Source organism: Saccopteryx bilineata, chromosome 9, assembly GCF_036850765.1.
Source record: "Saccopteryx bilineata isolate mSacBil1 chromosome 9, mSacBil1_pri_phased_curated, whole genome shotgun sequence".
Lineage (NCBI taxonomy): Eukaryota > Metazoa > Chordata > Mammalia > Chiroptera > Emballonuridae > Saccopteryx > Saccopteryx bilineata.
Genome location: NC_089498.1, coordinates 42,641,072 through 42,657,470, shown reverse-complemented (window position 1 = coordinate 42,657,470; position 16,399 = coordinate 42,641,072). Strand labels below are relative to the sequence as shown.

Here is a 16,399-nt window from a genome sequence, read left to right as displayed (position 1 = left end):
TTGTGGACATATCAGTATCCAAAAGGGGAAAATATACCCTGCCCACATGGAACTCAAAAGCTAGTAGGAGGCCTGACCCATGGTGGCACAGTGGATAAAGCGTCAACCTGGAAACACTGAGATTGCCGGTTCAAAACCCTGGCTTGCCTGGTCAAGGCACATATGGGAGTTGCTTCCTGCTCCTTCCCCTTCTCTCTCTCTCTCTCTCTCTCTCTCTCTCCCCCCTCCTCTCTAAAATAAATAAATAAATAAAATTAAAAAAAAAAGAAAAAGCTAGTGGGAGAGCCCGACCAGTGGGGGAGCAGTGGATAGAGCGTGGACACCCGGAATGTGAACGCCCAGGTCCCTGCTCTGAAACCCCCAGGTCGTTGGCTTAAGTGCGGGATCATTGACATGATCCCAAGGTCTCTCTGGTTTGAGCCTAAAGGTCGCTGGCTGGAGCAAAGAGTCACTGGCTTGGCTTGCTCTTATGAGAAGCAATCAATTCAATTAACAACTAAAGTGAAGCAACCAGGACTTGATACTTTTCATCTCTCCCCTCCCCCTCTCTCTCCCTTCCGGTCTTCCTCTCCCTCAAAACAAAACAAAAACCAAAAAAAAAACCCAGTTGGGCCCGGCCTGTGGTGGCTCAGTTGATAAAGCGTTGACCTGGAACGCTGAAGTCACCAGTTCGAAACCCTAGGCTTGCCTGGTCAGGACACAGATGGGAGTTGATGCTTCCTGCTCCTCTCCCTTTCTCTCTGTCTCTCTCTCTCTAAAACTAAATAAATAAAAGAAATTGAAAAATAAGAGAAAAACTAGTGGGATAAAATAGTGAACAATATAAATATCTAAAAATATAGAATATGAGGTGATAAGGTGTTTTTTTTAGATTTATGTATTCATTTTAGAGTTACTTGTGTCAGCTTAAATGTAATTTCCTCAGGAATCCTTGTAAACCTCACTCAGCCTCCAACTAGATCAGGTTCTGCTGCTATAAACATCTTTTATTTCTTCTTATATCTAAACTTCTACTTCCACCCTGGCTGGGTAGATCAGTTGATTAGAGCACCATTTTGATATGTCAAGGTTGTGGGTTCAACCTCTGGTGAGGGCACCCATGAGAAATCAATTTAAACTCTTATTTCCTTCTTGTTGGTTTAATTTAAATGTGCAGTTTGTTCAAAAAGGCTGGAAATATACTTCCCATATCTGTGACATACAGAAGCGCCTTTTTATAGAAATCTATTCCATCTTTCCTTTTTAAATATCAAAATAATCCTGATTATATACTTTTCAACATTATGAAAATTTCTAACATACAGCTGAGTTGGACAATTCACAATGAACACCCATATATCCACCACTTCGATCTTACCATTAACATTTTACTATATTTGCTTTATCTCACATCCACTTGTAACTCTCTTCATCCATTAATCTAATTTTTGGATCTATCTCAAAATAAACCGCAAACTTGGTATGCTGTCCTCTAAATAATTCAGCATGCATTTTATTTATTTATTTATTTATTTATTTATTTATTCATTTTAGAGAAGAGAGGGAGAGACAGAAAGAGAGAGAGAGGGAGAGAGAAAGAGGAGAGACAGAGAGAGAGAAGGGGGGGGAGGAGCTGGAAGCATCAACTCCCATATGTGCCTTGACCAGGCAAGCCCAGGGTTTCGAACTGGCAACCTCAGCATTTCCAGGTCGACGCTTTATCCACTGCGCCACCACAGGTCAGGCCTCAGCATGCATTTTAACTAGAGTTCAATATTTATTCTTTTTTAGGTAAACTTTATATACAACAAAATTCACAAATTAACTGAATTTTGACAAATGTACACATCAGTCTAACACAAATCTCTACCCAGTGTGACTAGACTTTTTATATGGCAGCCTAGAGAGAGGAGATGGAGAACCGAATGGAGATTGTATCATCTTTTCTCATTTAAAGCAGTTATCACTTCCTCCATTTTATATGGAGGCAGTCACAAAGTTTTACCTAGCTTCACGAAGAAACCTAGATTCCACTTTATGATAGGAAATGTTTCAAAGAACTTCCCGACAAAACAATAGGTTTTTAAATGTCCAGAGAGGTGGTGATGGCCTAGACTGGGGTGAGGGTCGTGGAAGGGGGAGGAGGGGTTAAATTCTGGATCGATTTTAAAGGTAGAGATGACACCACTTGCTGGTCAACTGACTGTGAGTGTGAGGAAAAGAGAAGAGTCAGGGATGACTATGGGGCTTTTGGACCAAGAATGAAGGATGAAGCAGAGGAAAGCTTGGGAGGAGCAGGTTTAGAGGGAAGATTGGAAGCTCAGTCTAAGGCCTGTGCAGTTTGAGACATCTTTGGCCTCTGAGTGAGGTTGGTGAGCAGGTAGGTAGCAGGATATAGGAGTCTGAGGTTTAGCGGACAGGTCTAAGCCAAAGATAGAAATTTGGGGACTATCAGAATAGAGATAGGATTTACAGCCATGAGGCTACAACAGCACCTGAGAGTGAGTATAGATATAGAGAAGTCACGCCATAGCCCTGGGACACACCAAAGTGACAGGTTGGTGATGCAAAATGCAGGGGAAGGAAATGCTTCAAGGAGCTAGAGATCAATGCACCAAATGCTGGGGCTGCCTCAAGCAGGATGTGGTCTGAGAACTAATCACTGTCTAACAGTGTGATACCCGACCACACTAGCTTCATGCCAAGGGCAGTCCCTTCTGTCTCATCTGAGACAGAAGCATCCACTCCTGAGTTAGGAAGAGTCCCAGTCTTGCCTATAACACCTTCCCTGCCTTGACTTCAAAGAGGATGAACCCAGAAGAGATTCCGTATCGCAGGTCAGGAACTGGGGGTAGGGTAGGAAAGGCCGGAGGGGGAAGTGAAGGGGAGCCATTTCCCTAAATTAGCATGACTCTTGGCCTTTCCAGAACTCTTTTTCTCAGAGACAACCAGTAACCCGAGAAAAACATTTTATTGGGAAAAACAGGATTTGTACAATTCAAAGTCTTCTGGTCTCAGGTGAGGCTCCTTCCCTCCTCAGCCATATCCTTGGGGACCTGGGGGACGACCTGGCTGGTGGAGACCAAGATCCCGGATCTTCAGTGTGGCCCAGCAGAAGGGATAATTGGGCATCCACTTTCCTGGAAAAAAAACAGGTGGTAGAGGCTGAGGTATATGCTCAGGATTGGGGTCTGGGGAAGTAGATGCCTCTAGGAAAGGGATTCAAGAAGGTGGGCACTCGTGGGGGTCTCAGAAGATTCACAGGCCCGGTGTTATAAATGCTGGAGATAAGTCACCTTTTCTGCCGTAGCAGCTCTGCTCTCTGAGCCCTTAGCACCTTCAGTACAGGGTCCTCTTGGAACTCACTACTGTCAGAGTCTGAGGGAAAAGGAGCACATTCCAGGGGGCTGGACTCGGCGTGCTGGACCACCATCTGGATCCCAGCAGCCACTGCATCAGCTCACCTTCAGCATCCTGTAGGAGTCCAGCAGCCTGGGAGAGCAAGTCCTCTGGGGGGGCCTGGTCAGCAGCGGGAGAGGACCTGACCACGGCCTCTAGAGACCCCTCCGTGAACAGAGTGGGCCGGACCTTGATGCTCGCGGAAGCCTCCTCAGCTGGAGGGGGCAGGGCACTGGGTTGAGGATGCCTGACTTCCTTACAAAACTCCGACCCAGCTGCAGGGGGCGTAACCTTGGCATTCAGATACTTAGCCTTAGACTGACCTGGTGGGGTCTCGGCCTGTGGAAACCGTGAATCGGATGAAGAGGGCATGACTTCTGAGCAAGGGGGCGAAACCTTGGTGTGGGGGTATTTGGACTTTATTTTTGTAGATTCAGCCATGGGAGGTGGCAGGCTCTTGAGGCAGGGGGGCGTGTTCTCCAAGCTGTCCGGGAAGAGCCGAGCATTCACTACCTGGCCCAGAGGACCTCGGAGCTGCGGGCCAGGCCCCTGGTCAGCCACAGAGACTCGCCCAGCAGGCTCTGGGCGTGGGGCTCTACCGCTCTGAAGTTTCCGGTCCTGCTTCTTGGGCTGGGGGGGGCTGCATAGTGTAGGGGTGGGCGGGCCCTGGGGCGGGTTAGGAGGCGCAGAAGTAGAGGCCCAGGGTTGCGAGGGCCTTTCCCCGACAGGCACCCAGGGACCAGCACCTGTTTGTGGGGTCCAGAAAAACCCATGGGGGCTGGGGCCCCAAAAGATGTGTGGAGAGAACACTGGAGGATTAGGAGGCCTCTCCACAAAGAAAGCTTCCCGGGGACCAGGCCCAGCCACATTGCCCCAAATTGAAATACAATTAGGCTGTGTTCTCAGGGAACCACGGGTCTCTGCAGGGGCAGGCGAGGTCTGCAGACAGTCGGGTACAGGGACCTAAGACGGAGATAAAGGGTAGTGTCCTCAGCCCCACTCAGGCTTCCCCTTCCTCCAACTTCCCTAAGGATCCCCCTCGGCCCCTCAGGCGCCTCCTCCCATCTCACCGGAGTGGTGAGGGCAGAGTTCTCCGGCATCACCCAGGTTCCGTCACCCTGACCTCCTTGAGCCTGTTCAAGTTTCCGCCGCTGCCGCCACTGGTACAGAATGTCATCCTCTGGCCGTAGGGGTGTCTGGGAGGAGACCAGGGCTGGAGCAGGGATGGGGGGTGGTGCTGGAATTGCTGTGGAGTAGGGGGAAGAAGGTTAAGACAGGAGAGGCTGGGGGGATGAGCAACCAACCCTACAGCCTGTGCACAACCTGACTATACAGAAGATTATTCAGGCAGGTTCTCCACATAATGTCCCAACTCCTCTCCGGAAGGGGGGAAGTGGGGGCGGGAAGGGGCAGAGTCAGAGAAAAGGACTCATGGATTTCTCAACCTGTCATCATTCAATTCTTCCTTCATTAACAAATGTTTATTGAGCACTTACTATGAGCCCAGCACTGTTCTGGCTCAATATAACAGTGACTCAGGGCAGGGCCATGGTGTCCTCAGTCCATGGTGGCAAAAGGACATCATTCCCACCACCCAGAGCATTATTTCAACAGTGCTGATCAGTAGGGCTACCACTATCTCTCAGAAGCCCTTCCATCTGATGCTGCACAGAAGGGGGTGGGTATCATCTCAGATCACTTTCTCCTCCCCTTCCCTCTATATCTTCCAAACAGATATGTGGAGAGAATCCTGTGACGCTACTTCCAAACCCGGCCACTTCCCTCCACTCTGCTCAGGAGGCTCACCCAAGCCACACTACCAACATCTCTCACTGGGTATCAATTACAGACAGGGGAGTTTGTTAACACGCAAAGATCATGTACCCTCCCTGCTTAGAACACTCCCATGGCTCCCCAGTACTAAGATAATGAACAAATGCCTCCCCAAATCTACATGGCCCAATGTAATCTGAACCCTGCCGATCTCTCCCTCCTCCCACTACTCTCAGCTCTGGCTCTTGCCTTTCTAGTTTATTGTCTGTACCATGCTCCCTTCCACCTCAAGTCCTCTGTACATGCAAGAAGACTCTTGTTCCCACCTTCATCATTCAGGTCTCCACTGAGATAGCATCTCTTCTGGGAAGGCCTTCTCTGATTTCCCAGCATCCCAATCCTCTCCTGCATTGCCCTCATTTCTGCTTACATTTCACATGTTTGTAGGGTTATGTAGCTACTCTCTGAGCTATACTCACTATGCTGTGAGGACCTCAAGATGGAGACTATGTAGGCCCTGGCCGGTTGGCTCAGTGGTAGAGTGTTAGCCCCACATGTGGATGTCCCAGGTTCGATTCCTGGTCAGGGCACACAGGAGAAGCATCTATTTGCTTTTCTTATTTATTTATTTAAATTTTTTTTTTTTGGTATTTTTCGGAAGTTGGAAACGGGGAGGTAGTCAGACAGACTCCTGCATGCGCCCGACCGGGATCCACCTGGCATGCCCACCAGGGGTTGATGTTCCGCCCATCTGGGGCGTTGCTCTGTTGCGACCAGAGCCATTCTAGCACCCGAGGCAGAAGCCACAGAGCCATCCTCAGCGCCCGGGTCATCCTTGCTCCAATGGAGCCTTGGCTGCGGGAGGGGAAGAGAGAGACAGAGAGGAAGGAGAGGGGGAGGGATGGAGAAGCAGATGGGCGCTTCTCCTGTGTGCCCTGGCCGGGAATCGAACCCAGGATTCCTGCACGCCAGGCCGACGCTCCACCACTGAGCCAACCAGCCAGGGCTGTCCATTTGCTTTTCCACCCTTCCCCCTCTTCTCCTTTCTCTCTCTCTCTCTCTCTCTCTCTCTCTCTCTCTTCCCGTCCCACAGCCAAGGCTCCATTGGAGCAAAGTTGGCCCGGGTGCTGAGGATGGCTCCATGGCCTCCACCTCAGGCGCTGGAATGGCTCTGGTTGCTACAGAACATCGCCCCCTAGTGGGCTTTCCGGGTGGATCCCGGTCAGGTGCATGCAGGAGTTTGTCTCTGCCTCCCTGCTTCTCACTTCAGAAAAATAAAAAAAATAAAAAAAAAGACTATGTATGGCTGGTTCGCTGTGGAATCTCTAATCCTGCTTACAGGGCTTCATACACAGTAGTAATTTAATGTTTGTTAGATGAATGAATAAATGTAATCTGCAAAAAAAACTCATGAAGTAAGTACTAGTTTTATCCTCATTTTACAGATAAGAAAATAAGGCTCAGAAAGGAAAAGTGAATAAAAGGTGAAGCTTAGACAGAGGGAAGAATCAGGCAGGTGCGTGCTTGAGCAGGATCACACAACATGCACAAATACCTCTCTGTTTACTTGTGGTTGCTTGTCCCCACCCATGGGAGTATCATTAGATATACAGAGCACCTGTCCTATGCTCCACATCCCAGGACCTGGGCACAGAATGAAAGTAACAGCAATGACGGCAGTAATAGTAACTCAGGTCCTTAATCTCATCTTTGAAATCTTCAGGACAGAAAGTTGAGAGTTCAACAGTTTGCATGTTTTAGCAAAGTTGAATGGCGTGTCCAGTGTAGACAGGGGTCTGGTGCAGTACACCAGACTTAAACACATTGGGATTTGGTTGAATAATATCCAGTTGCCAAAGGCAAAAATTTCATATGATTCAATGTAATATATCCATGGCAAAGAGTATGGAATCACCCTAAATGAGAGAGATACTATAAATATCTTCCATATTGTTGAGGCCAGACTTCCCTGTCAAATCAGATATGGTGCCAAATTTGCAAAAAGTCCTCTGATTCTGGAACTTTGTGGTCAGCGAGGCAGATAGGATACAGAGAGAGAACCTGTCATACTACTGATAGCTATTACACCGCTCACAAAAATTAGGGGATCAGGGAACGTGCAGATACTCCAGTACTTTCAGCCTTTTGTACAGTGCATTTTCACCAATAAAATAAAAGTTGGTTTTGATCTCATTTGCATAATCGAACAACTTTCTTTGACTTGTCGTTTGCTTTTCTGATGTTCTTATTTAATAAAAAAATCAAATGCTTCTTTTTTTATTGCTTCATATTCATTTTGAACTACCCCCTAATTTTTGTGAGCAGTATATTAACAGAGAGATGCTAAGTACTCTATATATTCACCAACTCACTTAATCTTCACAACACCCATAGCAGAGGAGTAAAATTATTATCTGTGTTTTAAAGTTGGGGAAAAAAGGAAGGCCCAGAGAGGCCCAAGGTCACATAGCTTGTTAGTGGCAGAGCTGGGATTCTCACCGACTGCCTTTAATCTTTGCTCTCAGAACTCACCATTTGCCTTGGGGTCCGAGCCCTTGCTAGAGTCAGGGGTAAGGGTCGTGGAGGAGGGAGGAAGGCCATCAGAGCTGATGGGGAATGAGGAATCGCTGGCATCGCTGGGGTGGTGGGAGGAGGAGGAGATGGAGGCCTTGCTGTCAGAAGAAGACAGAAGTGAGGCAACAGGGGTCTCAGAGGCAGTGAGCCAGACCTGGAGCTGGACTGGGGACGGTGATGAAATGGGGGAAGTACCTGTGTCTCAACAGCCTGGCAGCTCTGCTTTGCAGGCTCAGCACCTCCAGATCCAGCAGGGATGAGTTCCAGGTATTGAAGCTCTGTGAGGTGAAATGGTCAGAGGCCAGCCCCCACCCCAAATGCTGCTCACAAAAGGACCCCAGATAGAGGGCCTGGAGTACACATTTGTACTCCACCTGATACTCTCACATGCTGGCTTAGAATCTGCTCCTCCTCCTCCTCCTCCTCAGGGAAGAGTGACTTAGTTTTCCTTTGTGGGTCCACACTCAATGCAGCCAGTGTTGGAGAAGGGTTGACCCTACCTTTCTGACCAGTTCTGGCTAATCACTACATTCTGTCCCCTCGTTCCTAGTGATTGTGAAGGAATAAGCCCTGGGGCTTTGGATGAAGCTATTAGAAAAACCTCTTCTTTCCTGTGGATTAACTAAGTTAGAAGTCTAGCTTCTAGCTGGAGCCATCCTACCTGCTTTGAGGTGAAAGCTTGCCTGAGACTGAGTCCCAAAAGACAGTCAAGTTCTTCCCAATAGTGTTCAAACACCTGGATCCAGCTCTGCCTAAAAGTATCAACTTTTGTTGGATATTTTTAATTGCATTAGCAAACAAATGCTCCTTTTTTTTTAAGCTTCCCTGAATTGAGGATTGGCTCTAATTCTAGCCCAGGACTCGTGCTGTCAGTACAGGTACATAAGAGAAGGATGGGGATGTCACCTGCTTTATTTCCTGAAGGGGGGCCACAGCCTTAGCCCGTGATGCACTGGCCACCTTGGTTAGAGTTGGGACTGCTGTGTTGAGTCTTCCTTCTGGTTTACTGGCTCCTGCTGAGAAGGCCCAATTGATTTTGGAGGGCCAGGAGTGGCTGCTGAGAGCATTGAACAATGAAGGTTTGGGGCCAGGAGTGGAAGGGACTAAAAGCAGGTACCTGTTTCAGGCTGACTGCTAGGGTCTGCAGAGTCACGCTGCAGCCACCAGAAGTCAACTGGGGATGGGCCCGAGAGCTGGCGTTCCTCTCTGCTTGTAGGCTGAGCCTGGCGGAATCGGTTTATGAACCTGTGGGCATCAGGGAAAAGGAGGTAGATGAGGTAAGGAGAGCCAAATAATAACAACAATAATAATCACAATAACCAATGTTTATTGAGCACCACGGCAGCACCTGGTTGTTGTCCCTCAATATCCATTCTCTTTTCCTATAGAGTAATGCAATATTATGTAAGACTAGTGTGAGGCTCATAGCCACTCTTCTATAGATACATTTACGGTGCCCTTGTAACTCTATGGCCATGTAACTAGGTTCTTGACTAACAGGGTATAAAGAGATGTGCTTCTGAAAAATGGATGTTGTTGGGAGCCATTATGGTCCATGAAAAAAAAGGGCAACAGCCGAGGGATAGGAGGACAACAAGATAGAAGGAAACTGTCTCTGACACCTCAACTAGGGGTTGCCACATCAACCCTGGTTGCTTCTGCCTGGACTGTTAGATGAGAGAGAAATAAATGTTATCTTGTTTAAGCCACAATTAATTTGGGACTCTTTGTTACAGCATTTGAACTTGCGTCCTATAAATCCAAGTGCTCACTATGTGACAGGCATATTTACAAAAGCTTTACGGGCAGTAAGTAACTCACCGAAAACTTAAATAGCCCTAGGGGATATGCTATTCATACCCCCAATTTACAGACAAAGAAACGGAGGCCAAGATCATACAGAGTAAGTGACATACCTGGGATTTGAACCCAGGCAACCTAGCTCCAGAGTTCTTAACACACATGAAGTGTGGTCCTGAAAGTGCTCCATAAACAGCATTGGCCATGGTAATTAATATGGGGTGCCTGCCCCAACCCCCAATCTTTCTTGCCCTTAGAACTGATGGTACTTACTTGGCCACCACTGATTCACCACTGTCAGTCAGGGTGGGTGATGGGGAGGCATCCAACTGTTCCTCAGTGGTGCTGGGTGGGGAAAGGGTCCCTGAGCTAGATGGCCAAGACTTCTCAAACAGCTCAGGGGAATTGAGACCCATGGTCAGAGCCTTGGGAGTTTCTGGGATCCTGGATCTCTGGGACCTGGATGGGCTCAGGGTCTAAGATAATGGAGATGGGGGAAAAAAAGTGAGGCCTGGGAACATCCCTGTAGAATAACAAAGACACACAAGGAGCCTTAGTTTAGAGGGGAGGAAAACATCTCACAATACTAATAACTCAGAATAAATGAAGTTGTGATGGTGGTAAAGGCAGGGCATGGAGAGCGGAGAGGGACCATCTCTTAATCTCTCACCCGCATCTCTTACCATAGGTCTTCCTTCCCTCTAGTCGTCACTCCCTTGCTCATTCTCAGTTGGGGTATCCTCACCCTGGGTGCCAGGTCTGGCTTCAGGATGGCCAGTAGTAGCTTTGACCCAGAGGGGCATCCTCAAAGACGCTGCCTTGGGTGGAGAAACCTGGCATGCTGCAAAGGGAGAGAGGTTGGTAAGCAGAGCATGGCCACTGCAGCCTGGAGCATGACAGTGGGTGCATGATGGTGGGAGAACAGAAGAGGAGGGCATAACAGACTACAATACTCATGGATTCCTGTTAGAGATAGACTATAATTCCCATGAAGTCCCACTGTATATTCCAGATAATGATAGTGGAGGCACAATTTCCACCAGCCCTTGCAGCTCTCTCAAAAGAGAAGAACCAGGGGCCCTGGCCGGGTAGCTAAGTTGGTTAGAGCATCATCCTGATAAGCCAGAATGGCAGGTTTATTGTTGTTGTTGTTGTTTTTCAAAAAATTTTAAAGACTTTATGTATTCATTTTTTTAGAGGAGGAGAGGGAGGGGGGGGGAGGAGCAGGAAGCATCAACTCCCATATACGCCTTGACCAGGCAAGTCTGGGGTTTGGAACCAGCAACCTCAGTGTTCCAGGTGGACATTTTATCCACTGTGCCGCCACAGGTCAAGTCAGAATGACAGGTTTGATCCCTAGCAGCACACACATTTCAAAATCAACCAATGAATCCATAAATAGGTGGACCAACAAATTGATGACTGTCTCTCTCCTTTCCTTTCTCTCTAAAATCAATCAATCAATCAATAAATAAATAAAATTATTTTTGGCCCTGGCTGGTTGGCTCAGTGGATAAAGTGTCTGCCTACTGTGCAGACATCCCGGGTTAAATCCCTGGTCAGAGCACACATGATAGGCGACCATCTGCTTCTCTCTCCCTCCCTCTCCACCTTTTCTCTCTCTTTCTCTCTCTCAGCCAGTGGCTTGCTTGGTTGGTCGCAGTGTCAGCCTCCTGCGCTGAGGATAGCTCGGTTCATTCGAGCATCGGCCCTAGACGATGTTGCCGGGTGCATCCCAGTTGGAGAGGCATGCGGGAGTCTATCGTCCCTCCTCTCACTTTAAAAAGAAAAAGGAAAAATAAAAAAGAGAAGAACCCAGGAACTGCTAAATGTTGGTTTTAACACTGGATCAAGCCTAGGTAGTCTCTTTAAAAAGTACGCATGCGTGGTCCTCACCATAGGCCAAAAGAATTATAATTATCTAGAACAGGGAGCTAGGCATCTGTATCCTTTTTGCAGAGTCCCAGGGGATTTTGAAATGGAGCTCCGGTTAAGAACCACGGTTAAAATCCAATCACCGTACATTTCCCATAAGTCCGTGGGACATTAAGGAGAAAAGGGTAGATGGACTACAACCCCCATCAGTCACTGGGGTATGCTAAGGCAAAAAGATAAAAAAAACACCACCATTAGAAGTCTGGAGGCAATTTCAAAATTATGAACTTAATTCTCAAGATGTCTCTGCACACTTTTAGAATAAAAAGAAGAAGAAGAAGCCCTTGAGGCCACTCTTCTGTTAAGACGCTATGGGACCTCCGAGATGGTGAAGTCCAAAGCTGGAGCAGCCAAAGGCTGTGGAACAGCTTGGGAGTTGTAGTTCCTTGCGGTTGAGACGGAGTCACATATGACCCCAGCAACCCAGACCCTAGGCCGCTTTGCTCTCGCCGTTGGCCTTTCCCAGGCCTCCCGTAATCCTCGGAAGAGGGATCGGCCTCACCTGTGGTTCATCCCGCAGCTACCTCAGCTTTTCTGCCTGCTCCTCTTCTTCACGGATAGAGACGGCGCTCCACTCTGCCACAGTGCTCGCGAGGTAAGATAAGATAGCAGGCTCCAAGGCAACCAATGATAGGAAAATTAAACTGATTTGAAAGTGACCGAAGGGGGACGGGGGGGGGGGGGGGTTGTCTCTCACAACTGGCTGTAACGTCGGCCTGAGAGAGCGTGTTTGATTGGAGAACCATAGCGTGCAGTAGTAATTGGCAAGTCTGTTCACCAATGGAAAGAATGTAAATTCTCCCTCCCGGGAGCTCGTCGTCACCTTTCCCTTCCCTCTTCCCTCTCTTCTCCGCCCCACAGGCCTGTAGCTCCTAAACTCGAAAGTTCATCTGGAGACTTGCAACCAGAGGAACAGTGGGCAGCGGTATCTCTTTCCGAGCTAACCCCCTGAATCTGTCTCTAAGGCAGGTTCTCTGACTTCCCAGTGAACCAAAGTAGCCCCTGCCTAGGCTATTCTGTTGCTTCTCTGTTCTAGGCCCTAACGTGTTTCACTGTCCCCAGCTTTAATAAACTAAACTGAAAAAAAAGAAAAGAAAGTAAAACTGGGCCTGACGTTAGGAAGGGGTTCTATAGTACATTCTCTTCCCTGCAGACTTGTCTTCCAGTCACGCCCCCTCTTGCTGCGGAAATGTAGTCCAGACTCCATTCCAACAACCGTTTTTCCAGTTGGAGGGGCAATCAGGGAAACTATCCCCTCTCTAACGGACGTCCCTTCATCAGTGGACCTCCAGGCCGGTCCTGTTTCTGTCTGGTCTCCTAACTACTTCCGTCCCGTTGCAGGAGCAGCTGGTTGTGCCAAGTGCCAGGCCTGGGCTCCGGGCCAGGTGGCAGGATCAAAACGAGCTATTTCGGGCCAGGCCCGGGGCCCCCAGTGGCCCACCCTGGACTGTTTCTCCCACTTACCCTGGCCGCTGCACAGCTGGCAGACCCCACTACCCTGCGCATCCAAGGCTGAGTCAGAGGAACAGAATTAGTCCCGGCTTGCGAAGGGGCTGGGCTGAGATGGGAATAGGGTCTGGTCTGTGTCCTCCTGACAGTTTGGCTGGTCCACTGCATTCCCTGTACCAAGGATTCTGCTCTTAAGCCTACCATCTGCGTCATCTCCAGAGCTGCTTGCGGGGCGGGAATGGAATAAAAAATGACTGAGAACTCTTCGCTTCTCAAGGCCTGGGTTCCAAATGCCGCGCGATACTTCCCACTCTCTCAAGGCTCCGCCTCTTCAGTCTTAGTTTCCCCTTCGGGAAACTGGAGAATCTTGATACCTCTCTGGCATCCAGCAAGAGCTTAATAAATGGCCAAGTCATTGTTGGCTTTCTAAATAAGGCTCTGTTAGTGGCCGGGTCTGGCCGCGGTCCGAGTGTCCCCGGGCGGCCTGCCGAGGGGCGGACACAGGGCGTACTATAAAGCAGCTGAGGTGCACGCAGGGGCACTGCGGAGCCTAGGACCGCGGCAGAGGAGGAGCAGAATGGAGATCCCGGTGCCTGTACAGCCGTCTTGGCTGCGCCGCGCCTCGGCCCCTTTGCCTGGGCTTTCGGCGCCCGGGCGTCTCTTCGACCAGCGATTCGGCGAGGGGTTGCTGGAGGCCGAGCTCGCTACGCTCTGCCCCGCTGCGCTAGCGCCCTACTATCTGCGTGCACCCAGCGTGGCGCTGCCTACTGCCCAGGTGCCAGGCCTGGGGAGGGGTTGTAACCCGACCACTTCCAAGGCTCGGGGTTCCATTCACCCTGAGGAGGGTGAGGGAATGTCCTCTTGACTTTGAGCGGGGTTAAGAGCCCGTCCACTTAGAGGGGCTTCTGGAGTTCCCCGAGTATGGAATCTCAGAGGTTGGATTACTGAACAGGTCAGAGGTCCCCATTGATCTGAGGGTCTCAGTTCTAAGGGAACTAATAGGGTGAGGTGGTCATTTTGAGGTGGGGTGGGGATCTTGGTAACTTTGAAGGAGGCTGGTTGACCCAGGGAATCTGGGGGTAAAAATAGAAGCCCAAGACATTCTGAAGGACATGGGGGCTCCCAGTGACCCCTACAGGGAAGGGATGTCTTGTTATTCTTGGGGAAGGGAGTATGAAGACTGTATGGGGTGACCCTGTGTATTATGGAGAGGCAGAGAGGAGGGAGGATTCTTGACTTGAGAAAAGGGGAGCCTGGCCACTCTGAAAAGTGGGGGAGGAATACTAGTAACTGCCGAGGGGGCAAGTGGTCCCATGACTCCAGTGGGAGGTCAGAACCAGGGCTCTGTGGAGACAGGAGAAGAGGCATCTTGCTGACCGAAGGTGTGGGAGCTGTGTGTGGTAGTAAGGGCCTTGGGGCTCTACAAGGAAAGAAGCTGGGCACTAAGTGTCCAGGAAGACACATTGACTTTGGGGGTCGTTGACACTGGGGGAGGGGGAGGGCCTCACTCTGTGAGGGCAGAGATCCCTGACTTGGCAGGGGAAGGGGACCTCATCACTCTGGGTGAGAGGATACAACTAGTTATTTGGTATGAAGATGTCATCAGTGGCTATAAGTAGGAAGGAGGACTCCCAGTTTCAGAGGCCAGGGACAGCTGCCACAATAGAACCAATGGGGGAGAGAGGCCTTGCTGGGTCCTGGGAGCATCGACCCAAGATAACAGTCGGGTTGTGCGTAGGTGCGGACTGACCCTGGGCATTTCTCGGTGCTGCTGGATGTGAAGCACTTCTCGCCTGAGGAAATTGCCGTCAAGGTGGTTGGTGAACATGTGGAAGTGCACGCTCGCCATGAGGAGCGCCCAGTGAGCTCTCTGGTGGAGAAAGGAGGGGAGGGAAGACGTTGGGAGCAGAGCCAGAACCCGGGGCAGGATCCTCTGGCCTAAGGGAGGGGGGCAGCGATAGGGAAGGGTGGGGCTGCTCAAGTCTCTCTCCTTCCAGGATGACCACGGATTCGTGGCTCGTGAGTTCCACCGCCGCTACCGTCTGCCGCCTGGGGTGGACCCTGCCGCCGTGACGTCAGCTTTGTCCCCTGAGGGCGTCCTGTCGATTCAGGCTGCACCCGTACAGGTGCAGGCCCTACAGTCGCCTGCAGCTGCTGCCAAGTAGGGGTCTGAGCACGCCTGAATGCTGAAATTCGCCTCAGGCCCCCTATTTTAAAGCCGACCTGACTCCACACCCAGCCAGATAGCCCAAGCGCTCTAGGACCGCCCGCACCGGCCCCCACCCAATCTAGGATCCAGTCCAGACCCTTCCAACCTAGACCTTCCATTGACACTCCTGCTCTCACACCCCATCCAGTTTTCAAACCCTCAACAGCTCCCTAGCTTCCAGACCCTACAAGCACAACCTCTTAGCCTATGATCTCCATCCCCACTAATCCTACTTGGCAATATAAACCTACTCAAAACTCCCTATTTCCTTCTGACTCTTCTATTAAAACATCTCCACTCTGACTCCAGATTATGGTACAGACAGCCCTGTCCCCATCATAGGCCGGTCAAGAATACCTCCCCCAACCCCCGTTGTCCCAGACTCTGCACAGACTTCTCAAATCAGGCCATCCAGGCCTGGTCTTCCCCTCATTCCACCTGGACACTCACTCCCCACCACCAACCGCCTCCACAACCCATCTATCTTCTGACCTGAAACCTCAGCCACCCACCTTCACTCTTGAACCCCTTTTCTGGAACCTCACCTTCAGACACCTGTTCTAGGCCAACCAGGACCCTCAACCTTGAAATGTCCAGATACCCTACTCATCTCCCAGCCTCTGCACAATGTCCTAACCCCTATTTTCTTTTTTTTTCCTTTTTTTTTTTTTTTTTTTTTGTATTTTTATGAAGTTGGAAAAGGGGAGGCAGTCAGACAGACTCCCGCATGCGCCCGACCGGGATCCACCCGGCACGCCCACCAGGGGGCAATGCTCTGCCCATCTGCGGCGTCGCTCTGCTGCAAACAGGGCCACTCTAGCGCCTGAGGCAGAGGCCACGGAGCCATCCTCAGCGCCCGGGCCAACTTTGCTCCAATGGAGCCTTGGCTGCAGGAGGGGAAGAGAGAGACAGAGAGGAAGGAGAGGGGGAAGGGTGGAGAAGCTGATGGGCGCTTCTCCTGAGTGCCCTGGCTGGGAATCAAACCCGGGACTCCTGCATGCCAGGCCGATGCTCTACCACTGAGCCAACCGGCCAGGGTGCCTAACCCCTATTTTCAACTTTACCCAAGACTGCCCAGTCACTTTGTCTTGACCTCCCAATTTCTAATCACAAGCAATCTGTCTTCCAGATCCCCCCCTTTATCCTCCAAGACCCAACACAGTAGCCACTTTCTTTGATTCCCCACAATCTCTCTCCGTCCTTGAATTCCCTGCTGCCTCATCCCCTCACTCCTACCTAGGCCCACTCCCCCAATAAATGTGCTAGAGCTGTGCCAACTGC

At 50.2% G+C, this 16,399-nt stretch overlaps 2 protein-coding genes across 7 annotated transcripts; one reads left to right on the top strand and one right to left on the bottom strand.

Annotated features, from left to right (window-relative positions):
* Nucleotides 1–2,931: 2,931 nt before the first annotated feature.
* PROSER3 (proline and serine rich 3) lies at nt 2,932–10,348 on the bottom strand. 6 transcript variants are annotated; one of them, XM_066243585.1, is made up of 11 exons: nt 10,209–10,348; nt 9,799–10,001; nt 8,843–8,970; nt 8,632–8,741; nt 7,921–8,003; nt 7,684–7,823; nt 4,449–4,624; nt 3,702–4,341; nt 3,444–3,593; nt 3,276–3,357; nt 2,932–3,119 (listed from the first exon to the last, which is right to left on the bottom strand). In XM_066243585.1, the coding sequence occupies exons 1-11, from the start codon at nt 10,209–10,211 to the stop codon at nt 2,978–2,980; spliced, it is 1,857 nt and encodes a 618-aa protein (XP_066099682.1). In that variant the 5' UTR covers nt 10,212–10,348; the 3' UTR covers nt 2,932–2,977. The 6 variants fall into 6 exon arrangements, with proteins under 6 accessions (XP_066099682.1, XP_066099679.1, XP_066099680.1 ...); XM_066243582.1 differs by having other exon boundaries at nt 3,444–4,341; XM_066243583.1 differs by having other exon boundaries at nt 3,444–4,341; nt 8,632–8,738.
* Nucleotides 10,349–13,402: 3,054 nt separating this feature from the next.
* Nucleotides 13,403–16,391, top strand: HSPB6 (heat shock protein family B (small) member 6). The gene is made up of 3 exons (XM_066243590.1): nt 13,403–13,684; nt 14,648–14,770; nt 14,907–16,391. Exons 1-3 carry the CDS (start codon nt 13,487–13,489, stop codon nt 15,072–15,074), a joined length of 489 nt encoding a protein of 162 aa, XP_066099687.1. The 5' UTR covers nt 13,403–13,486; the 3' UTR covers nt 15,075–16,391.
* Nucleotides 16,392–16,399: the final 8 nt, after the last annotated feature.

Bases quoted from the DNA above. Each gene is read 5' to 3' on its own strand.
- PROSER3 (XM_066243582.1), bottom strand. The intron at 8,971-9,798 runs GTAAGTACCATC...TGATGCCCACAG, and splicing joins GGTGAATCAGTGGTGGCCAA to GTTCATAAACCGATTCCGCC. The intron at 8,004-8,631 runs GTGACATCCCCA...TTCACCTCACAG, and splicing joins CCCTTCAGGAAATAAAGCAG to AGCTTCAATACCTGGAACTC.
- HSPB6 (XM_066243590.1), top strand. From the start codon at position 13,487: ATGGAGATCCCGGTGCCTGTACAGCCGTCTTGGCTGCGCCGCGCCTCG. The intron at 13,685-14,647 runs GTGCCAGGCCTG...GGTTGTGCGTAG, and splicing joins TGGCGCTGCCTACTGCCCAG to GTGCGGACTGACCCTGGGCA. The intron at 14,771-14,906 runs GTGAGCTCTCTG...CTCTCCTTCCAG, and splicing joins CTCGCCATGAGGAGCGCCCA to GATGACCACGGATTCGTGGC.